The sequence below is a fragment of the Lepidochelys kempii genome, chromosome 1 (genome assembly GCF_965140265.1).
Source record: "Lepidochelys kempii isolate rLepKem1 chromosome 1, rLepKem1.hap2, whole genome shotgun sequence".
Classification (NCBI taxonomy): domain Eukaryota; kingdom Metazoa; phylum Chordata; order Testudines; family Cheloniidae; genus Lepidochelys; species Lepidochelys kempii.
In genome coordinates, this window is record NC_133256.1 from 213,513,942 (window position 1) to 213,538,550 (window position 24,609).

Consider the following 24,609-nt stretch of genomic DNA (forward strand, 5'->3'; position numbering starts at 1 on the left):
CAGGATATTGTAGCACTATATGAAGTGACCAAGTGAAAGTAAACATTATTTTTCCTTTAGATTTGTAAAAGTCACCTGTCCAAATATCAAGGCACATCGACAAGCCAAATCAAACGTATAATTTTAAATAGATACTAGTATTTTCAAATGCATGGAGGACAGTGCAGTCTCTGGTGTACATGGTGTAATTGTGACACTAACAGACAGGTCAACTAGTGTGTGACCATAACAACGTAACAGGAGATATTAAAATGGTGTGACAAAGCTCTGTCCTTGCCTCCATGGGTTCCGTGTTTCCTGGCAGATTTCGCTAGCCTCAGAGGCTCACTGTGACCCTCCATGTAACCCTTCTTTCTCTAGAGATAAGGGTCACAGTCTACTGAGCCATTTTCATCATAAGCCAGTGAGGGAGGTGAGGAGAAGTTATCCTTCCTTGCACAGTCTCTGTTGTCTCCCAGTCTCAGTGATTAATCAGGGGGCAAAGGTGCAAGGGGGGGGGGAGCCTGGGCCCACCCTCTACTCCAGGCTCCAGCCCAGGGACCCTAATAGTACCAGCTATGATAGCTGACCTTTTAGAAACATGATATGTACAATTCCCTGGGCTACTTCCCCCACAACAGCCCTCACTTCCTCAAGCTCCACTTCACCCTTACCTCAGGGCTTCTTTCCTTGTGCCTGATATGGTGAGTACTACTCAGCCTCTCCAACAGCAGAACTTCCTTCCACAGCTCCTGACATGCACACCCACCTGACTGACTGGGCGGCTTTTAACTAGTTTCAGCCAGCCCCTGATTGGCTTCAGGTGTCCCAATCAACCTAGCATTCTCCCTGCCTTCTGGAAAGTTCTTAATTGGCCCCAGGTGTCTTAATTGACCTGGAGCAGCTTCCATTTCACTTAACCTGGTACCAGGGATTTGTTTAGCCTGGAGCTAATATATCTATCTCCCACTACTTTTCTATAAATCGGTGACACTGGTCGTGGCACTAGTTAACTTGAGTGGGTGGAAGACCACGAGTGTCGAGGAAGCCCCCCCGCTCTGGGCCCAGGCTAGCCTGAACACTTCTCCCTCCTGAAGGCTGCTGTGTTATACCTTGTGTTTGCTTTTGTTTTGTTGCATAGTTTTGATTTATCCTTTTTGGTGATTCTTTGTAAGTGTTACACAAATAAAATTCTTTTCTGCTTCAAAAAAACCCAGCTACTTTTCTTTAGCCATCTGGCCTTGTCCCGTCACAATGGTAAACAGGGCCATTCCTCGTAGATCGTTGTCAAAGCCGTATTAAGAAGTCTTAAATCTTTAACATGTTTGCCTGTATTATTAGAGAATCAAGACTAGAAGCTAAGTGTATTTGTCTGTGTTTACCTATATCTTGTTAGAAGTTTAACCATGTGATCTAATTAGCTTGTAGATGCTAAAATCCTATTCCCGTCTCTTAATGATTCATTACTGTATTCTATTGACTCAAAAATCAAAGATGCAAGATGCTATAGGACATAATAACATTACTTATATTGTCTTCAGCTTAATTATCTGATATAATGAATTGTTTTAGTAATTTGAATAGTTATTGCTTAATGTATTTTCTGAGAAAGGACCCATTGAATAGAGATCAAACTCTCTGCTTGCTTTCATCAAAGCCCATGTGGTGGGATTACCTGTCAGCACCCAGATTGCTTCAGATATAAAGAAAGCTTCAGGCCTGATCCTTTTTATATCAGGTTTACTTAAACTTTGACAGAGAAGGTCTTAGCCACAAGACTGAGGTCTCCAGATTTACTCTGGATTTACCCTGGAATTCTCATGGAAGAACTTGAACAAACTCTACATCTGAAACGTCTATTGGACTGTAACCTTTTAAATTGATTCCAGAAAGACTTTTACAAATCAGCAGTCTCACCATCTCTGCTATGAAACTGACCTAAGGACTTTACACACATTTGTATGTATATTGATCTCTTAACTATATATAACTCTCTTTTATTAATACATCTTAGATTTAGTTAATAAGGATTGGCTGTAAGGGTGTATTTGGGTAAGGTCAATGGTCTTTTGGGATTGGTAGAACTTTAATTATGGTGAATAAGGTTTTCGATAACCCTTCACTATATTAGCATTGGCTGTCTAGATGGGAGCCAAAGGTTGGATTGCTTAAAGGGGATTGTATTTGACTTCTCCAATGTGGTGTCACAGAAGTTGTTTTGTTACTGGCTTGCTGAATCTAATTATAGAATAAACCACCAGTTTTAGGGATTGTCTACTCTATTCCTTGCTGTTTGCCCTGAGTAAGCATTCTCAGTGTGACCCTTCCAGGCACCACAACCATAGTAATATATCTGTATAATAAAGGAACACAACTAAGTGATCAGGCAGCTGCATTCTGCACTGTCTTAAGTTTGAGTGGTCTTCGAGTGTTGTCACAAGTTGAGCACATTACAGCAATCTAGTTATTATCCTTATTTCGACTTGTAAAATTGCAAAGGTTATTATGAGCATGAAATAATCCAGGACATTTTGAAATCCAGCCAAGTATATGATTCTGATTTCCTGTAGCAATATTTGTAATGGTTTTCTATACTCTTTGTAAAGAATGGCTTTTTGTTGCTAATGTATAACTATATCTATACAATAACAAGCTGGCTGTCTGAAATAGAAGAAACTTTGTACAAGTATCAGATGAGTAAAATCACCAAGGAGAAATAGGATAAAGGCCTAGTTTAACTATAGAGTTAGGATTACACAAGATGGCTTACGTCAACCTAATTATGTCAGTGTCTACACTAGAATGCTGCTTCTGCTGAAGTAAGTTGCCCGCTACACCAACATAATAACTCTACCTCAACTAGAGGTGTTGTGCTTTGGTTGGTGTTGTTAGAACAGCGCAGTGTCCATGTAGACACTGAGTTACTTACATCACCTGTTGTCTGTCAGACCTGAGTAGGGCTGACAACTGGAGCTCCCGCCACCCTGGTGCTGACAGCCTGAGCTGTCACCAGGCACTAGCTGGAGCTGATCAGGCCACACACCCGTTCCACGTGCACTTTAACCAGAAACTTAAATTTGGAATTTAGAACGTGGGAATTTAAGACTCACCCTTTGGTACCCCTCGCTGCCAAGGATCCCAGGTGAACTCACCCGTTGGCGCCAAGTGGATGTTTGGAATCATAGAATCATAGAATATCAGGGTTGGAAGGGACCCCAGAAGGTCATCTAGTCCAACCCCCTGCTCAAAGCAGGACCAATTCCCAGTTAAATCATCCCAGCCAGGGCTTTGTCAAGCCTGACCTTAAAAACCTCTAAGGAAGGAGATTCTACCACCTCCCTAGGTAACGCATTCCAGTGTTTCACCACCCTCTTAGTGAAAAAGTTTTTCCTAATATCCAATCTAAACCTCCCCCACTGCAACTTGAGACCATTACTCCTCGTTCTGTCATCTGCTACCATTGAGAACAGTCTAGAGCCATCCTCTTTGGAACCCCCTTTCAGGTAGTTGAAAGCAGCTATCAAATCCCCCCTCATTCTTCTCTTCTGCAGGCTAAACAATCCCAGCTCCCTCAGCCTCTCCTCATAACTCATGTGTTCCAGTCCCCTAATCATTTTTGTTGCCCTTCGCTGGACTCTCTCCAATTTATCCACATCCTTCTTGAAGTGTGGGGCCCAAAACTGGACACAGTACTCCAGATGAGGCCTCACCAATGTCGAATAGAGGGGAACGATCACGTCCCTCGATCTGCTCGCTATGCCCCTACTTATACATCCCAAAATGCCATTGGCCTTCTTGGCAACAAGGGCACACTGCTGACTCATATCCAGCTTCTCGTCCACTGTCACCCCTAGGTCCTTTTCCGCAGAACTGCTGCCTAGCCATTCGGTCCCTAGTCTGTAGCTGTGCATTGGGTTCTTCCGTCCTAAGTGCAGGACCCTGCACTTATCCTTATTGAACCTCATCAGATTCCTTTTGGCCCAATCTTCCAATTGGTCTAGGTCCTTCTGTATCCTATCCCTCCCCTCCAGCGTATCTACCACTCCTCCCAGTTTAGTATCATCATGGAGGCGAGAGGCCCCGATGATGGTCGCCTAGAGTCCTACTGCGGTGGCCAAACTGTTAGGGGAATAAACAATTAGCCCTTGCTCTCACCAATTTAGGTGCTTGATTCGACTCTAGGATCCCACGAACTTCTAACTTCTGAGTCTAATCTATATATGCGTCTTTTATTAGTTAACAGAAATACAGCTCGAGCTGGGTGCCTCAGGAGAGGGACCCTGCCCCTCAGAAATTGCAAGCAATTATACCCTTTACAGTTGGTAACACCGTCCTCGCCCATGTCCAAAGTCCAGCCCCACAATTTGAGTAGGGGTCTCTGTTCTTTTCCATTGGACAGTTCTGTTGCTGAGTGGACAGTCCGTTGCTGGGTGCCGGATTTGCTCCAGGAGACAGTCAGTCCTACTCCTTGCATTCTTTTTTATCTTCGGTGATAACAGGCAGTCTCTCCTGGTTTTGTAGCTGCTTCTTCAGCATTCCTCTCAGGTCATCTTGACCTCGGCCTTAGGCTTCAACTACTTTAATCACTTATGCTAAGTTATAAGAACAAACTTATTGAACATTCATATAAAATAGCATATAAGCACTTTTTTATAACAATAACTCCACCTCAATAGAGGTGTTGTCCTTAGGTCGGTGTCGTTAGAGCAGCGCAGTGTCCATGTAGACACTGAGTTATTTACATCACCTGTTGTCTGTCAGCCCTGAGTAGGGCTGACAGCTGAAGCTCCCCCCACCCTGGTGCTGACAGCCCGAGCTGTCACCAGGCACTAGCTGGAGCTGTCAGCACCCGGGCCAGGGGGAGGGCTCCAGCTGTGAGCCTGGCCCCTGGCTGACAGCTTGGGCTGTCAGCACTGGAGCGGGGGGCGAGAGGGGAGGGGAGGCTGACAGTTGAGGCTGTCAGCCCCAGGGCTGCTGAACTGCAGCTGTCAGTGTCCCACAATCCCCTACCTCAGTCAGTGGAACCACTCCTAGTCGGGGCATGTCCCACCGACAGATGGGACATAGTGTGGACGTGAACCCACCACTTTAATTACTGTGTTGGCTGTACATTGACTTCACTTAAGTTGACTTAATTTTGTAGTGTAGGCAAGCCTTTAGTTTATGGTTGTCTGAGGGAAATAACTGAAGTGTGATGAAACTTAGAAAAAAATTATTTCAAGTTGGAACTCAGGGTTTATTTCCAGTTTCTCCGGTTCCATGCTATGCCTGAAGTTCCCAGTTTCAATCTGGCGTCTGTTACACATGTCAGAACTGCACTGATGGATTTTGTGTTCTCTCTGGTGCATGGCAGTGGTATTTTGATGCTGACAGTAGCTTATTTTTGCAAGTGACTTCCTAAGACTCTTTCCAGTTATTGTCTTGATTTTCATAACTGAACCCTAGTGTGGAGGGAAAGAAACAAGAAGTTCTGGTGTAGCATATAATAGAACGCCGATTTTAATCCCCACTCTGAAAATTCTGAAAAAAAGTATAAAAACCTCACAAGAAAACAAAATGCACTGAGTATATGTCCCATCATACTGATGGAGCCAGTGTTCCTTCTGGTGATGTTTCTTTACCTCAGCTGGACAGCTGCTTTCTCACAGATCCATAAGTGCTCCTGTGAGCAGTCATCTTTATACATTTTCCTGTCATATAGGCGTGCACATTGATCGTATCCACATCCGCGGTCCCTGAAATAGATGTTTTAGAAATAGATTAACATTGTTTGTGTTTAGTAATTTTGAATATTTGTTCATTATTGTATAGATCTGTGTTAATGGTGACATAAATCGTATCATAAGAGGAATGGGAACTGCCCCTTTAAGAATAGGGTGAAGGCACCGTGAGCGAGCTGCTACAGAAGCTAGTATTCACTGTGTGCTGCTGCTGCTGCTCCTGGAAAAGGACGGTGGCCTGTAGCTGGGCACTGGGGAGGTCTCTGTCTGCAAAAACCTCCTTACGCAAAAGGTTGGAAACCCAGAGCAAACAATGGTCTCTTTAAAAAATGACTCTAGTGGTTAAGGGTGTAGCACACAGACTGTCATCCTAGAAAATGAGGCATCGTTTTACTGTGTCCTGACATGTGCATTCTATGCGTGTGTTCAGGACCCTCGTGTCTTCGCCAGTTTCCTTAGGGGGTAAATAATGCACAGCTGCCCTACAACTGGTTTGGATTTCTGCCCCTTCCTGCCAGCTCAGCTGTGCCAGCCAGTGCTCCGCATGGCCAGTGCCAAGTCTCCAGCCTTGTTTGCCCACTCCCGCCCTGCCCTGTGCAGAACGGAGATTAGCAGCTCACAAAGGCTGTTATTGTCCCTGTGCGTCTCTGTCAGAACACAGGTAGGCAGCACAGGAGAGTAAGGGGGCGCCTTATGCTTCTCTCCTGCAGGGGTCCTGGAATGGGCCACAATCAGGCCCTAAATATTCATTACCAATCAGTTCTCTGTGCTGAAAAAGCTGAGCCGTCCTCCCAATGCCAGCCGTTCCCTTCAGATTTACATGATAATCCAAACCAGTAATAGTCTCTAATCTGTCTTGGAGGTACATGATTCTGTGAGGAAATCACAACAACATTACTTAAATAAAGAACTCATATTCTTACCTTTAAAAAAACCCCACTAATGTACATTAGTGATGGGAGAGAACTCCCAGCCAAAGCTATGGCGTCCACCCTTCCTGATGTGATGATATATCCCGGATTTGTATTACAGGACTGTTCAAGTGTCTCAGATTATTGAAATGTTGCAGGACAGATATAAAAGTCACCATTGAAGTGAGTCAGATTTTTAAAAGGTATTTATGCAGATAAGCACCGAGTGGGATTTTTCTAAAGTGCCTAACACCCATTAAAATCAATGGGAGATAGATGCCTGGGTGCTTCAGAAAATCTCATTAGGTGTCTATCTACATCTTTAGGTGCATAAACACCTTTACAAATCTGCCCTAACGGCCACATTTTTAAAGGTATTTAGGCATAACTATGCTCAGCTTTGCAACACCTAACTAATTTAGGAGCCTAATCCTCATTTTCAAAAGTGACTTGGGCACTTCGGAGCCTAAATGTGTTTGAAAATGAGATATCGTTTCCTAATCAGTTCAGCATTGCAAAGTTGAGCACGTAAGCAGCTAAATACCTTTAAATATGTGGGCCTAAATGCTTTGGTAATCTCGGAATAAAAGAATATTTGAACTAAATGCAAAGATGGACAATTTCTATGAACTCATGTCTTAATCTTTTAGAAATCTGACAGATGCTGACATATGATACAACATATAATAGTTGGGAAAACTGACAAGAAATATTTATGATAAATATTATTTCTAGTTTCATAAAACGACAGAAATTAGAGTTAGAAAAGCTGCTACCTTGTCCACGCACCAATGCAAGGTGGATTTCTTTATTTTGTAATTTAGAAAATGCTTCCATATAAAGTCTCTGAATTCATGTGCTCCAGTTAGTAGAACATATGACTTTTAAACAAAAAGTCAAAAACAATAGAACTCTATGCCCAATCCAGTTATAAACTTTAGACCAAACAACTGAACTCCAATTCCAATAAGCAACAGCCTGAAGAAAGGCATGGGATCAGCTCCATGCCCTAAAGATCCACAAATTATGTTTTTTTTGTAGCAGCACAGGAAGTGAATTCCAGACTCCAGGTTCCTTCACTAGAATGCCCTGTCTCTCCATCCCCAGGCATTTGAACTTAGCAGTGGTTAATTCTACCTACTCAGCTGGCCTCAGTTGCTTTGTGACAGTCCATGGCAGAAGAAGTTAGCTACCAGGGAGCTTGGACAAAACCCGCATAGGGCTTTAGACAGCAAATTCGAATCATCCCTTGCATTGCATACGGCAGCTAGAAGTACAGTTGTTTCTGGAAGTTGTCTGAGCAATAACAGAGCTTTGGTGGACTTCTGCTGTTGATTCTGCCTTGCTGCTCCTCAGTGCATGTTGTCTTTATCCCACGCTCCCAGCTCTCAACCTATGCTTGGCTCCCGGCCCTGATTTACTGTCTTCGGTTTAAGATGATTGCTGACCTCAGTGAAAGACCGTGGCCCAACCTGACCCAGACTGTTGCCTCACACACTCAATCTGGTAACAGTATCTGACTGTGTGCTTTTGAGCTGGCCTGGCCCCGGATTGATCTCTGACCTTCAGCCCCAGTATTGAGTAGCTCACTCCAGGCCCACAGGCCACCCATGACTTGGCCTGACAATAGGGGCCTAATTCCCAATTGTCCTGTGCCTTCTGTTGTCATTTACATGGGTGTAAACATCTACCAGATCAGATTGCTAACATTTTATGTCGACTTTACCACATTGTAAATGAAGAAGTGAATCCTGCTCTCTCTCTGCCCATCTGATGTGGAAGTGTGGAAATCCTGCCCTTGAACCCCTCTAGCAGCCAGAAGAGCAGGACAAGTGTTATCCACATAGAACTGATCAACCTACTCCTTAAAGCACCCAGAAGGCAGTGCTCTGTGTGGAAAACCCATTGTTCATAACCACAGCAGGATCTGAGAGACTCACATCTACTCTTTGCTTTAAAAATATCCTATGGTGGTAAGTTCCACAAGCTATTTATCCAGTGTCTGACAAAGGCACTGTTCACTGCAATGTACCACACCCTGTAGATAGGAGGCAATAGAGCTGTAGTAACCAAACTGCATTTTCTGTCTTGGGTGGCTTATGAGAAATTTACATCCAGATAAAATAAAAGAGGCTTGGGTAGGAGCTCTACCAGCTTCTCCATGTCTTGTAGCATGAGAAGGGTTGAATTCTGTAAGGAACAGAATTTTTGACTCTGCTTCCAGGACCTTTTCTCTCTTGAAATGTAGAAGCAGGTGTCACCTCCCATCCATTGCCAGTTTGCAGGGCAGAGTGTACAATTTGGTCCTAAAAAAGAGAGAGAAATTGTCTTTGTTTCTCATCCTAAGCAGTTCAATTTAGAATACAAGGGCTACTGCCATTGACTGGAAAGATGCACATAGAAGTTGCAGAGCTGTCATGTATATGGCACTGATCCTCCACGGGCCAAGCCCGGGATTATCACTAGCCTGTGTGAAATGATCTGCTGAGTCTCAGTTCTTTTAAAGTATGATACGATCTCCATTGAGAAGGGCTGGATTTTGCATTGCTGAAGAGGTAGAAACTGTGTTGAACCCAGCAGCAGAGAACGTTGTTATATCAGGAATCACCAGATCGAGCTTCTACACATAGTCTTACAAGTTCTGCTCCTCAGCATGAGAGCAGTGTGCAGTCTCTGAAGAGATGCTGTATTGTTGTTAGGTTTCAGAGTAACAGCTGTGCTAGTCTGTATTTGCAAAAAGAAATGGAGTACTTGTGGCACCTTAGAGACTAACCAATTTATTAGAGCATAAGCTTTCGTGAGTTACAGCTCACTTCATCAGATGCATACTGTGGAAAATACAGAAGATGTTTTTATACACACAAACCATGAAAAAATGTAAGGAGAGTGATCACTTTAGATAAGCTATTACCAGCAGGAGAGTAGGGTGGGGGGAGAGAAAACCTGTTGTAGTGATAAACACCCATTTTTTCATGGTTTGTGTGTATAAAAACATCTTCTGTATTTTCCACAGTATGCATCCGATGAAGTGAGCTGTAGCTCACGAAAGCTCATGCTCAAATAAATTGGTTAGTCTCTAAGGTGCCACAAGTACTTCTTTTCTTTTTGTTGTTAGGTTTGTGATTCAGGTTCTTTTTTATAAAGCTGTTACAAGCAGCAAGAGAATTTGCTCTTTCCCTTAATCTTTGTAACTACAGTTTATTTCTGGGACAGAGTTGCCTGCTGGGACCCAGACATTAATGTGTGGGCTGAGATTCCTGAAAGCAAGGATTGCCTGTATGCTGTTTGTGACCACCTCTGTTCCAGGTGTATCTAGTGTAAAGAAACCACTTGCACTAAGAATACCCAGACTCCTCATGATTAATTTCTCTTCCAATGGAAAACTGACCCTACCAGGCCCTGAAATCTGCTGTGACTCAGCAAAGAGGCCACTTTTTTTTTTAGTGAACAATCTTGCAGCGGCCAGAGAATGAGAATGGGGATGGAGACGGTATGAACTACCAGGATCAAGACTTTTTCCATCTTAATTGATAACATTATTATGAATCTGAATGTCCTTTATGTAAGGCCCCTTTAGACCACTCTGACAACGTAATGGTGCTTTAAAGGGAGTGTAAATGGCTCCCATAGCAGTGTAAAGGAGAATCTGCTCCTATACTATCTTTAAAGGATAGTTCATACATAACATACCTAAGGCAAAAATCATAAAAGCAAGGTGGTTAAAGGTCAGGGCATCTAACAGGGCATATCCTCTACTCCAGTGGTTTTTTTCACAGACCACTTGAAATTTGCAGAGGCTCCACTAATTAGGTGAGTGGCCCTTCGTTCTCTTGTGTGTGGCTGCCCAGGCGCGCACCTTAGAGGAAAGTATCTGTGGACCACCTGAATGGAGCTCGCAGACCACTGATGGTCCGCAGACCACAGTTTGAGAACCTCTGCTCTATGCCTCAACCTAGGAACACACATCCTACTAGAGCAACCACCATACAATGCAGAATACACACTGTCATCTGAACTCTGCCCCAGTGGGGACACCAGACTTACAGAATAGCCCTCCCAAAATCTCTACACCCACAAACAGACCTGACTTTCCGAAAGCACTGTCCCAATTATTCCTTCTGCACAGTTCTGGAAAAACCACACTAACTCAATGTTCACATAAGGGCTGTTCCACAGAGATCCTTCTCTTTATAAAAGTAGCGTCTGCTTTGCTGAAGACCTTCCTTCCATAGATGATGCTAGATTAGAAAAGCCCATTCATGCTCTGTGTTAAGTTCCAGTTTCAGAGAGAGGGGACATTACTGGAGGCATGTGAAAATTTCTTGCTCTTCCAATATGATCAAAACTAGTGCTGGTGAAAATGAAACTCCATTGTCCTTTTCAAAAACAAAATGTGTTCATGTTTTCCACTGGTGAACCATTGTGCTTAAGGATCTATTTATAAAATGATTATCAATCCCTCTTCCCCAGTCTCAGACCACTGGTAACCTTAGGCACTAGAGCCAGGGTCAGAAATAAATCACTTTTCCCATCTCCCTGAGATACTGGGCATCACAATGAAAGACTCTGATGATCTTTCCAGCTCTGCTTATTTTTCTAGTGTTTTGCAAGCAACTCGTGTACTCCACCCTTGAGGTTCCATAGTGAATCCACGTTAGAAGCCAATCAATATTGCTCCTTAATTAGCCAAAGAGGGCAGTGCAAAGTAGAGCTAACCAAACCATTTTTTTTTAGATGAGGGACTGAACAAAAATATCTGAAAAAAATGGTAAGTTTCCAATCAGAGGTGGGTTTTTTTCATTTTCTCGCTGAAATGAAAAATTGAAAAAAATTTCCTTGATGTTAAATGAAACCACATTTAAAAATGAAACTATTCATTTAGAAATGGAATGTTGTTAGTTTAGAAAAATATCAACGCAATGGAAAAAATTTGCTAAAGAGTCAGTTTGGGGTTGAACAAAATGTTTCCTTCATCCCACAATGTTTTGTTTCCAGACATTTTTAAAGGACTAGATTGAGAAAATGGCCAGAGGAGGAGGCCCTCTTAGAACCCTTACCTCGGCAGGTAGGGCATTCATTTGGAGGGGATATTTGGGTTTCCTTCGCCGATGCATTGATATGAACCTCTATCTCCTCTATCCCAGGAGAGTGAGCTAGAGGCTATTCTTGGATGAGGTTCTCTTAGTCTATTTTGTGGAAGCCATTCCACTTTGTATAAATAATTTAAAAATATTTGGAGCAGGGACATCATCACAGGTGAGGGCCCTAGCACCTAAACTGTAATCATTCTCCCAGTCATGCTCTGCTTTTGTGAATCACTCTGCTTTTGTGAATGGCACCTAAATTCTTGTGTTTATCTAGCCTGATTTTTTTATTTTATTTTTTTTTGCCAAAACAATTTGGGAAATACTTGTCCAGTCCTCTTATACTTTCTGGACAGATATAAATAAATAAGAATAAACTTTTTTATTTGACTTTTTCATTTTTTTCGTTATTTTTTAGTTTGTCTGACTTCAACCTAAGTTGACGAGTAGTTTTGGACACCCCTTTGATGATTTACTATTCAAAAAAAAAAAAAAAAAACAGTTGCCCAGCTCTATTGCTGAGTGATATAAAGCATTCCTGCTTCTCCAGACTCTGAACATGCTGCTTCTTTCACACTTCATGACCCAGTCTTAGAGGAACTGAATGAAAGTTGATCCTTAATCTTCCAAGCTGTTATACAGACCACTAAGCAACATCACTAGTGGACAGTTACTATCTGATACTGTTTTATGGCCCATGTGAAATCAGTCAGATAGTACCAGTTCAGTTACTAGGAGGAAGGTGTCAGCATCACAAAAGCACAATAATAACTGGCATTAATTATTTGCTTTCTTAGCCATTTGAACAGAGAAAACAAGGGCTGAATGGCTCATGAAGGAGGAATTCCCTTGTACCTCACCTCTCTGCTAATTGCATACAATTAGTGATCGTCCTTTTCAGTGCAAGTATAGAGGTCATTTAATGGGGTGTAATTGGAAGAGAATAGATGAAATTGTACAACCATTGCCCAACCTGTATCTATTCTGGAATAAAGGACAGGAGTCCATTTGCATAACAATCCTATTTACCATTATTCTTATTTTTTTCTTCCCCTTTCAGACACAAATTGTCTTTCATGTCTTGCAGCCTTTTTGAGGAACTTGTTTGCAGAGTTTCCTGGTTTTGCTTGAGGTTTCCAATCTGTTTCTGGAAGTCACTGGAAACCTGAAAAACTGAAATTCACAAAAAGCATTTTGTATTCTTATAATTTATTAATAAAAATTATTCCTGTCATTGTCCTCTTTTAATTTTTGTATCCGGGGGTAGCCGTGTTAGTCTGTATCCACAAAAACAACAAGGAGTCTGGTGCCAGTCATCTGTTTTTTTTTAAATTTTTGGTTATTCTATTCGTCTGGTTTAAATTTTGTGCCTTGTTTTGGGTAGTAACCTTTAGTATTGGCATTACAGGTTTAGTGTAATTTTTCTATTTTAAAATAAATTTTAAATAAAATGAGCTGGCTTTTTAATGAGATACAAAGCCTTTCACCTTTTTGTCACCAATTGATATCCAGCGCAGGTCAATAGTAACTGAAAAACATCCCCACCTTATAAGTGTTCAGTGTGAAATGAATTAGTGGATGTCACCCAGTTCCTCATGGGACTGGTTTCCATATCACAAAAAAGAGCATCATAACTTGGTGTCACCAAAAGGCTTCCCTTTGGCAATTTAAGTAGAGAGGTTAAGGAGTGAGTGGGCTCCAGAAATTGTCACTTGCAGCAATAACACTACTCTGGAGCTCAACCAAGGTAAAGTACATTAATGGGTGATAAGAACAGGAGGACTAGTGGCACCTTAGAGACTAACCAATTTATTTGAGCATGAGCTTTCATGAGCTACAGCTGAAACACGGCTGCTACTCTGAAACCTGTCCTTAAGGGGTGATAGTGTATCTGGGAAGCTTGCATTACCACTGCTCATGCTGTACCTGTGTGATGGTTAAATCAACAACTTCAGACTACAGGGGATGGATAGATACCTGTATCAAATTCACCAAATAAAAAAGTATTGATACTTACACACAATCCCCAGGGCTAATAGCCCTACCAGCAATGCCAAGCACAATGTGAGGAAAGTCAGGGCAGCCAGACGCCATGTGGGGGATGAAGTGGGGCGCCCTGCAGAAACAGCAGAAAAAAGTCCAGACCAGTAATATATATAATTGGTGCTTTAGTGGGGCCAATTTCACAATGCTGAAAACAATTATAAACCACATCCAAACCAGCTGGGAGGAAGAATTTAATCAGAAAAAAATTGAACGATAATTGGGAATCTTTAAACAACACCTTACTAGATGTCCCCAATGCCATAAGCCCACAATTGAGGAAGAAGGCTGTGCTAAGTTTAAAAAAAAAAACTAGTTTAGAGTAGAATTAAAGGCAGCTGTAAAAAATAATAATAATTAAATACATAGCAAATGGAATAAAGGGGAATTAATATAAATCAGAAATTAGGAATTGTAGAAAATTGATAAGGGAAGTCAAAGGACACAGGGAGCTATCTAGGGCAGCAGAAATAAGAACAATAAGAAGGAGTTTTTAAAATATATTAGGAACAAAAAGAATCCTGACAATGGTATTGGTCCATTGATAGATGGATATGATAGAATTACCAATAATAATGCAAAAAAGGCAGACATGCTAATATATATTTCTGTGCTGTATTTGGGGGGAAAGCAGATGATGCCGTCTCATCATATGGTGAGTACACTCTTTCCCATTCCACTTGTATCTCTGGAGAATGTTAAACAGAAACTGGTGTGACTGCTGATGGAATACTATGTCCAGTTCTGGTGCTCACAGTTCAAGAAGAATGTTGATAAATTGGAGAGGGTTCAGAGAAGAGCCATGAGAATAATTAAAGGATTAGAAAACATGTCTTATAGTTATAGAATCAAGGAGCAAAATCTCTTTATTTTAACTAAGGGGTGACTTGATTATAATCTATAAGTACCTCCATGGGGAACAAGTATTTAATAATGGACTCTTTAATCTTTCAGAGAGAGGTATAACACGATCCAAAGCCTGAAAGTTGAAGCTAGACAAATTCAGACTGGGAATAAAGTGTAAATTTTTAATGGTGAGAGTAATTAACTGTTGGAACAATTTACCCAGGGGTGTGGTGGATACTCCATCACTGACAATTTTTAAGTGAAGATTGGATGTTTTTCCAAAGCCGTGTCTACACTAGCGAGCTTACGTCTGTGCCGATGCAGCTGCGCCGTTGCAAGATTGATCGTGTAACTGCTCTATGCCAAGGGGAGAGTGCTCTCCTGTCAACTTAATAAAAACACCTCCATCAGTGGTGGTAACTATGTCCGCGGGAGAATCTCTCCCGCTGACATAGCACTGTGCACACTACCACTTATGCTGGCAAAACTTATGTTGTTCAGGGAGTGGTTTTTTCACACCCCTGAACGACATAAGTCATAGCGTAGACATGACCTAAAAGATTTGTTCTAGGAATTATTTTTGGAAAGTTCTATGGCCTGTGCTATGTAAGAGGTCAGACTAGATGCAAGAGGTCAGACTAGATGCTCATAATGGTCCTATCTGTCTTGGAATCTATGAAAACTAATAATGAATTCAGTGACTAAAAGCTCTGCATTCTGGAAATGCCTTATTTTGCTGCTTTGTTCTTCTTCCTTCCTTCCTTCCTTCCTTCCTTCCTTCCTTCCTTCCTTCCTTCCTTCCTTCCTTCCTTCCTCCTTGGTTCCCACATACCCACAAAGACACTGAGCCAGCTTCTGATAGGGCAGACTCAGAAATGGTGAAAGGTCTGCTTGGAAAGGGCTGCAGCTACACAAGTTTCCAACAGACTCTCTTCCACTGCAAGGGCTACAGATGGTCAGCACAGACCCTTGTTGGCCTTTACACAGGGCTTCCCCTGCAGAAGCCTAACCTGATCCTGTATTGTTCTTCCGCCATTGTACCCTATCTGTTAAAACTTATCCCATGACTTCTTTCTGCCAGAGAGACCTGCCTCCTCTGCAGTTTCTTCCCCCAGCTGAGCTCCCTCAGTCTACTTTTAAAGCCTAGCTAGCTCTGCCTCTTCTGGGCAGGAGACAATTAGTTAATCACTCCCAGGTGTGAAGCTGACTAACTAGGGTTCTTTCCCTTACTTTACAGAGGATGGGGATGCTCTGGCACCGGATCAACACCCTAAGCCAGCCCCCAGGTATCCTGGCCTGACTCCAGAAGAAAATTTTGGAGTTCTTTTGGCTGAAGCTGCACTGGGTCTCTGTGGGGGTCCTGAGTCTCCTCCTGGGAGAGGGTGGACAGGACCTGCCCTGCCTTCGCAGTAAGGTCCATGTCTACCACCTTTAGGCCCTGCAGAGACTCCTTTATGGTGCAGGTACTCCAGTGTAGAGTTTTCTGGTGCACGCCTTCCTCCACCATCTCTGAGGGCTCTGATACAACCTTCAGCTCTTCTACCTCCATCTGAGGGGTCTTCTGCAAGACCTGTCTGAGTTGCCGGTCTTCTACTGGGACATCCTCAGGACCTGGAAGCTGGACTTGATGACCAGGTCCATGGTGGCCGCCAGGAAGGAGGACCTCTTTGCAGAACCTCTGCTACACAACCCCCAGCTCAGTGTACAGGTGGCGGAGTCCCCCTTGGTGAGCCAGAAGTTGGTCCTGACAGGTATCACCAGAATCGGGGAGACCTCCTGGAGTAAAACAATTGGACCCCTGTCGCTTGGCCAGCACATGGGGCTCTCCATCCCTCAAGTTCGACGGTGTATAAGAGCAGCCATACGAGGTCAGTCCAAAGGTCCATCTAGCCCAGTATCCTGTCTTCCAACAGTGGCAATGCCAGCAGCCCCAGAGGGAATGAACGGAACAGGTAATCATCAAGTGATCCATCCCCGGCTGCCCAGTCCCAGCGTCTGGCAAACAGAGGCTAGGGACACTATCCCTGACCATCCTGGATAATAGCCTTTGATGGACCTGTGCTCCATGAATTTATCTAGTTCTTTTTTTAACCCTGTTATAGTCTTGGCCTTCACAAAATCCCCTGGCAAAGAGTTCCACAGGTTAACTCTGCATTGCGTGAAGAAATACTTCCTTTTGTATACACCAGGAGGTGAAGGCAGCCTTTCTGCCTGTCTCTCAGGCCTTCCTCGAGTGGGTTATTCAGGAGGGTTCTCCCTGCCTGCCCTTCCCCCCAGCTCTCTGGACCTCTCCATCAGGCCCCTGTCCTGTGAGCCTCCCCCTCATCCCCCCCGACCACTCCCTCCTCACCAGATGAGCTGGCTGCACAACTTGCAACAGGTCCATCTCTGAACTGTTGCACTGCCCTCCTCAAAAGATGCTGCAAAGAATCTGGCTACAATCAATGTGTGTCCAGAGAGCACTGAGAAACCTGTGTGCCTTCTTACAACACGTTCCTGGGGGCAGACTATTATGTCTTCTTCTGAAATCTTTGACACTGGTCAGTGTCAGAAACAGGATTTCTTTCTTTGCCTGTCAGCCCAGGTTCTGGGCACTTTTGAATACTTAAATGGCCCAGATCCTTAACTCTGCTGTGACCCCTATGCACAGCACCTCTGGGACACTGTGGCATAGCTGGCACAGGAGGGTAACACCAGTGTAATAGCTCTGATGCTAACTTCCTTCCCTATGGCTGGTGTAAACCGGTGGCTCCAGAAAAGAAGACACCACTGGGGTTTCCCTGAACCGGTGATCCCCAACTGCTCCTCCTCCAATGACCATTTATGGTCACGAGCACCTGCAGCAAAGTTGGAACAGCCTTCAGAGTGCTCTAACTGATTCCAGAGGACTGGCTTAGAGCACAATTGGCCCAGGATTGGGGATAGAACAAAGATGGTTTCCAGACATTCTTGCACATTCCCCTACTGAATCATGCTGTGTGCTCCTCTGCCTGAACCAGGAATCGGGGCCTGTAACACACTGATGCCGTCTGGTGATTGCTACTTTCCTAAAAATGACAAAACTGCTAAATAATCTGGCATTTATCTGAATGTAAAGGCAAAATAACCTACCACCTTCCCTACCGAGGTACAGCCCCAAGCTGGAGCCTGACAGCATCACATGTGGTCTCTGACAGATAAGGAAAAAAGGAAGTGGTTTCAGTTTGATTCACTCGGGATCTGAGGTTTCCCTAGCTGAATGCAAGCCCTTCTGCAGAGATCAGCCTGGGGCTCTGAGGTCCAAACTGGTCAGGGAGCCAGAGCAAACAAAAGTTCTGTCTGGAGAGTTTTGTATTTAACTAATCTCTCGTTCATTGTTTCAGAAAAAGGCTCTGTGAAACAGAGTTTGTGTTTTGAGCCTTTTTTTTTAATTCTTGCATTTACAAATATTCCCATGGTCTCTTTTTTAAAAGGACCTTTGACTATTTAAAGTATTTCCCTCTTCTCTGGCTCTGTTCACCCTCTCGCATGGAGACATCACAAACGCTCTATACTGTGAAAGTGAGTTATCATTTGTCACCAAATGTTACAACCTCCCGTGAGAAGGAAGCAGGTCAAAAATGAAAGAGAACTAAGATCCTATTTCCCCCATAGACCAGAGTTTGACAACTATAAAATCCTAATCTAGGGCAATATCCTGCCATTGTTGATTCTGCCAAAATCCCCATGGATGGCACAATATGTCCTCTAGACTCTCAAACTCTACTCTAGAACCTGATCCCACAAACACTACCTTGCACACTGGTCACTCCCATGGGTAGTCCCATTCAAGTCAATAGGATTACTCATGGTAGAAAGTGCTCTCAGCAGTTAGTGTTTGCAGGGATCCTTACATTATACAAATATGCAGGGGAGGGACAACATCTCCCTCCATGCTTTGAACTGCACAGTGCATGCTTCTGTGCTTCTGTTAATTAATAATGACAATAAAACAAAAGGAGAAATTCACCACTGGTGTAACTCTACTGACAGTCATGGATTTAGAGGAGTGAATTTGGCCCATTCTGCCTAAGATTAGGTTGACAGTACTTCCCAGTCCAGCTAATTTAAGCACAATAACCAAAAAAGCTCCTTAGAGATTGTACCTTTTTCCTCAGGAGCGGCAGGTTTTGGGATATTTTCCAGTGCATAAGGTTTATTAAATTCCAGATCCGCATATGTTATTTCCTCTGTCATAGCTGGTGAAGAGGGAAGCTTATATTTCAAGTCAAAAAGTTAAGGCACATTCAAGGTTCTGCAGCAGATGAGTGAGGAACAATATCTGTCATTTTAGAGAGGGCTCCTTTTTAATGCATTGGTAGATACAAATGATGCAACCTGGATGTCAGAGCAGAGTGGCCCAGAACTTCCTATGACAGGATGTTACAAAAGAGAAATGTTCCCTTTTGACTGAGGAACAGTCCCCCTCTCTTTCTTCCTCTGCCTCCCTTCTCACCCATCTACCCACCACTTATTTCTCTTTGCAACATCTGTCTGTGTAAATTCTGTGCTTTGGTTTTTAAAGAGGCAACTTGTTTCTGCAGAACTGCAGGGTCAGGATTCATATGTGGGGATGAATACAGGATTTTCACAGCATTATGGTCATGTTCTGTTATGACCAGATGCATGTCGTAGGGGTTAGTACTCTGCACAGTCCAGCAGCAGGCTTGGGATCAATTCTCAGTCCTTGTCGCTTGCCACAGGGTGCTGAGAGTGCTCCAGAGACTAGGTTCTGTCCCCAGGAGTTAGAGTTCAATGTGACCATGCAGAAGCCCAAGTCCAGGTACTTGGGCCCAGATCCTTGGCTGGTATAAATCAGTGTATTGATAATTGATTTATAGTCCAATGTACATCATCTGGCACCTGGTTTCTACCAGCTCAGGTCAGAAAGAGCAAGGAGTGCTCCAGGGATCGGGGCCAATGCCTGGGAACCACTGCTTGTGCTCTGATATGTGAGACTTCAGCTTTATTAACATTCCTGGAATCTTGCTTGTCTAGGCCTAAGGGGATAGTCTTTGACACAAGGAAAAGTTCAGGCAAAGGGACAGGTTTTGAGGCTGCACAAGAAGGTAAAAGGAGGATGCAACATGTGTGCTGGCTTTTGTGCCTCCTCCATAAGGGCCAGCAAAAATTGTAGACCCTGCACTCTTCTCAGTGCAGTGACTGCTCCTTTCTAGCACACCCTGTAGTGTAAGGCTCTGAAAGGGGACAGGAAGGAGGGAAGGAACTGGCTAGCCTTGGAAGACAGTGCATGCTGCACCCTCCTAGCAGACAGAGCACCAGGTGTGTTATCTGGTGCACCAGAGAGATCCACTGTATTTCTGTGGGCCACAGGGATTCCCACTGCTCCTGACCATACAGCATTAGGGCAAGTTTTGTAACAGCCAAAGCAACTGAGACACAGAAACAGACTCCTTTGGGGAGGTGGTCAAGTACTCAGTGATACTGAGAGATTCCAGAGAGTTTAAATTAGATGTGGGGATGCAGATGTGGGACGTACACCATTGTGAAATGAAACAAGGGCTACAACATGTGGATCAGGAGCAGATTGTAAATGATGTCACAATATGAATTGCTAACAGAAATAGGACTGATTCTCATTTACAGTAGGACCACCTTACACCACTCTGGCAGTGTAAAGGATCTTTAAGTGAGTGTGGATGAAATTTACACCTACTTTAAGATGTCTTTGCACTTTCAGATTGGTGTAAACCAGCCTTAGGGTGACTGAGAATCAGGCCATAATATGGGGTTTGTTTTGTTTCTCCCTCCAATTAACTGAAAAATATTATAGACATTAACATTTTCATCATCTCAGTTGTTAGAAACATAGAGAAGGAAAATTAAATTTAAATTATCCAAATGTTAACCTGTGTTCCAATAGAGCCCAATTCTACAAATGCTTTGCACAATATTATCTTTACTCAAATGAATAGCCCAGGTGAATTACTGATGTGCTTAAGTGTTTGCAAGTACAGGTAATTCATTTGGACTGATCAAAGAAGAAAACACTCTCTGAAATTATTTTAGTTATTAACCAAAATTCCGAGTGTCCCAACCTTTAAATTTGTGTTTAAATTCGGCAGAGAATTCCGTCTCTCTCCCTGCAGATAGGGTTTTTTTCCAGGCTGCACAGTTCTCTGCCTACACTTCCCAGCAAGCCAGATGACCTACACAGCCAGTGTCTGTGGTTTGTTTTGTGCTCCCTGACAGTTAATCAAAAAAAGGGGGCATGACCTATGCTGAGGTTCCACCCAAATCAGGGGCCCCATGACAGTCATCCTTTGTGAGCTGAGAACTCTGCCCCTCTTGTAGCTCTTGACTCACATTTACACTGCCACTCACATCCATATTTCCTCTGTCCAAGTAAGAAGAGAGTTAACCTTCTCTGAGAAAGCATCCAACAGTAATTTTCTCCAAGAGGAATTCACTCCAGCAGACATTGTTGTTTCCTTAAAGAAGTGATGCTTAAAAAATTAAGCAAGTTACAGATGAGAAAATATAGACAATATGAGATATTATGCAGGACACTGTCCAGATTCTTATACCTCACCTATCCCTGTGGTATGTGAACATCTAACAAAGTAGCTTCAGTGAGGAGTTGCATTATCACCAAAATGTCACTTTGGAGAATAAAAAGTAAACTATGCATAGGAGAAGAAGTTAGTTCCCTCTTTAGCACTTACCTCTTCTGCTTGTAGCACAAGCATCTTTGCTTCTCTCTCTTCCTATCAGCAACATGGCTAGTGACAGCCACTTGGGAAGAAAGAGTCTGCATTGAGAGACCTTTCAGAGATATAGGCCAATTCTCTTTCTGAGCACAGGTGATGCAATTAACAGAGTGGGACCAACAGTGGGAGTTATCACTATACCACCAACATAAGGGCGTGGTGTTTATTTTATTTATTTTATTTATCTATCCACTTCAGGACACTGCCCTCCAGCAGTGCCCACTACTCCAGACTTACCCCCTTCCGGGGAGGTTAACAGCAGGTTTGGGGACTCGCACCTGCCTCAGTGGCCAACCTCAACCCAAAGTCTAGCCCCCTTTGCCAGAGTGCCCCTGAATTTCAGTGATCACCACTATGAGGCAGCCCCTTGGGGACTGTTGCAGACAGGCATAATTTAGAGAATGTCCGAGGCTGCTATAAATTACACTAAGGAATAGGCCAGCCCCATTGACCTCAGAATCAGCACATGTGGCTTCAGCTCTCCTTTATCCCCTCCTTTCTCAGCTGCACTGAATAGAGCTTTGGCACAACTGAGGATCTGGCCCCTTCTATTTACTTTGTGGTTTTTCTCTTTACTCTCTACTGGAGGCAAAATAAACTTTGCTTTTATTGAAAATAAATATGGCTCCACTTCTCCTCCCACAGGGACTGGTGCAAATGAGGACTAACCCCACTGAATTCAATTCAATTAGATTGCTAGAAAGACAGAACACAGTCAAGTTCCTGGAAGTGGTTATAGTAAGTGTCAGTGGACACTGCCTTTCCTGGGCACTCCAAAGAAAAGGAAGTTCACTTTAAATGTCAGAGGAGGCTGGGTTGGGAATGAGGGAACAGAATAGACCCAAAGAGTGGCAATGCCCTCCTCAAAAGATGCTTCAAAGAAGCTGGCTGCAATCAGTGTATGTCCAGAGAGCACTGAAAGATCTGTGTGTCTGCTTACAACATCCTCCTGGGGCCTGACTTTGAAATCTTCCTCTAAAGCCTTCGACATTGGTCAGTATCAGAAACAGGATTTCTTTGTTTCTCTTTGTTTTTCCAGCCAAGGTTCTGGGCACTTTACAATCCTTAAATGGCCCAGATCCTTAACTGTGCTATGACCCCTATGCACAGCACCTCTGGGACACAGCGGCATAGCCGGCCCAGGAGGATCATACCTGTGTATTTGCTCTGATGCTAACTCTCCTCCTTATGGCTGGTATAAAATAGTGGCTCCAGAAAAGAAGGCACAGCTGGGGCTTTCCTGAACTTAGGTGATCCCTAGCTGCTCCAATGGTCATTTATGATCACTAGCAACTGGAGCAAGTTGGAGCAGCCTTCAGACTGCTCTAATTGGTACCAGAGGACTGGACTGAAGCATAGCTGGCCCAGGATCAGGAATAACACAAAGGTGGCTTAAAGCTACTTTGCACATTCCCCTCCTGAATCATGCTGTGTGCTCCTCTGCCTCAGCCAGGAATCAGGGCTGAGAACACACTGATGCTGTTTGGTGATTGCTACTTTCAGAAAAATGGCAAAACTGCTAAATAATCTGACATGTATTTGAATGTAAAGATGAAAAAACCTTCCACCTTCCCTACCAAGCTACAGCCCCCAGCTTGAGCCTGAAGGCAAAACGCTTTGTCCTCTTTGACAGTTAACCAGAAAAGGGAAGTAGTTTTCTATTTCAATTACTCTGCTGCAGAGAACAGCACGGGGGCTCTGTGGTTGAATTGGTCAGGAGGCCACAGCAAACCAATTTCCTGATTTGTACGTGTTTTGATTAAATAAACTCTCATTCATTGTTTTGTGAAAAGGTTCCACGAACTGGGGTTTGGCTTTTGAGGGTTTTTTCTTCCGCTTTCTAATGTCACCTTGGTCTCTTTTTGAAAATGCAGCGTTGACTGTTTAAAGTGTTTCCCTCTTCTCTGGCTGTGTTCACCCCCTCACATGGAGACAACACAAACACTCTGCTCCAGAAACTCGAGTTATAATTTGTCACCAAATGTTACAATCTCCCATGAGAAAGATGCAACCTGGAGCAGGTTAACCATGAAAGCAAACAAAGATCTTCTCCTCCCCATGGACCAGAGTTTGAGAATTTTAAAATCCTAATCTAGGCTGCATCGTGCCATGGATGATTCTGCAGAAATGATTATGAACTGATGACACAATATCTTCTCTAGCGTGTCAAACTGTTCTCTAGAGCCTGATCCCACAAACACTTATTACCTGGCATACTGCTCATTCCTATGGGTAATCTATCCAAGTGAATAGGACTACTCATGGCAAAAAGTATTACTCTCAGCAGTTAGTGTTTCCAGGATTGGTTCCCTACATAAGAAAATCTTCAGGGTAGAGACAGCATCTCCCTCACGCTTTGAACACCAATGTGCATGCTTCCACACTTCTGTTAATTAATAATGACAATAAAACAGGACAAATTCACCACTGGTGTGACTCTACCAAGAGTAGAGTTAGAGGATCAAATTTGGCCCACTCTGCCTAAGATTAGGTTGAGAGCACTTCCCAGCCCAGCTACTTTTAGCACAATAACTAAAAAGCCCCATAGAGATTGTACCTTTTTCCTCAGGAGCGTCAGGCTTTGGGACATTTTCCAGTGCATACGATTTATTAAATTCCAGATTCGCATATGTTATTTCCTCTGTCATAGCTGGTGAAGAGGGAAGCTTAAATTTCAAATCAAACAGTTATAGCATGTTTCAGGCTCTGCAGCTTTTGAGCAAGGAGCAAGATCTGCTGTTTTAGAGAGGGCTCCTTTTTTAATGCATTGGTAGATACAAATGATGCAACCCGGATATCAGAGCAGAGTGGCCCAGAACTTCCTCTGACAGGATGTTACAAAAGAGAAATGTTCCCCTTTGACTGAGGAATTGTCCCCCTCTCTTTCTTCCTCTACCTCCCTTCTGACTCATCTGCCCTCCACTTATTTCTCTTTGCAAAATCTGAAGAAAACACAGCCCTTCGGCAGAGAATTCCATCTCTCTCCCTGCAGATAGGGGTTTTTCCAGACTGCAAAGTTCTCTGCCTATACTTCCCAGCAAGCCAGATGGCCTACACAGCCAGTGTCTGTGGTTTGCTTTGTACTCCCTGACAGTTAAGCAAAAAAAGGGGGCATGACCTATGCTGAGGTTCCACCCAAATCAGGGGCCCCTTGACAGTCACCATTTGTGAGCTGAGAACTCTGCCCCTCTTGTAGCTCTTGACTCACATTTACACTGCCACTCACATCCATATTTCCTCTTTCCAGTAAGAAGAGAGTTAACCTTCTCTGAGAAAG

General features: G+C 43.4%; 1 protein-coding gene across 8 annotated transcripts; it reads right to left on the reverse strand.

The window, feature by feature from the left end:
* Positions 1 to 4,194: 4,194 nt before the first annotated feature.
* LOC140898748 (C-type lectin domain family 12 member B-like) lies at positions 4,195 to 24,096 on the reverse strand. Of its 8 annotated transcripts, none has more exons than XM_073313111.1 (7): positions 23,890 to 24,096; positions 13,712 to 13,810; positions 12,724 to 12,867; positions 8,838 to 8,916; positions 6,453 to 6,571; positions 5,601 to 5,714; positions 4,195 to 4,571 (listed from the first exon to the last, which is right to left on the reverse strand). In XM_073313111.1, the coding sequence occupies exons 1-6, from the start codon at positions 23,978 to 23,980 to the stop codon at positions 5,602 to 5,604; spliced, it is 645 nt and encodes a 214-aa protein (XP_073169212.1). In that variant the 5' UTR covers positions 23,981 to 24,096; the 3' UTR covers positions 4,195 to 4,571; position 5,601. The 8 variants fall into 8 exon arrangements, with proteins under 8 accessions (XP_073169212.1, XP_073169202.1, XP_073169172.1 ...); XM_073313101.1 differs by having other exon boundaries at positions 4,195 to 5,420; XM_073313071.1 differs by having other exon boundaries at positions 8,762 to 8,916.
* Between the last annotated feature and the right edge of the window lie 513 nt (positions 24,097 to 24,609).

Coding starts and splice junctions, on each gene's coding strand:
- LOC140898748 (XM_073313122.1), bottom strand. CDS start 23,980: ATGACAGAGGAAATAACATATGCGAATCTGGAATTTAATAAATCGTAT. Junction 8,917..12,723: donor AGAAAAAAATAAGAATAATG/GTAAATAGGATT, acceptor TCTCTTTTTTAG/GACCAAATTGTACACTCTGC. Junction 6,572..8,722: donor CTCTTTTATTTTATCTGGAT/GTAAATTTCTCA, acceptor ATTTCCTCACAG/AATCATGTACCTCCAAGACA.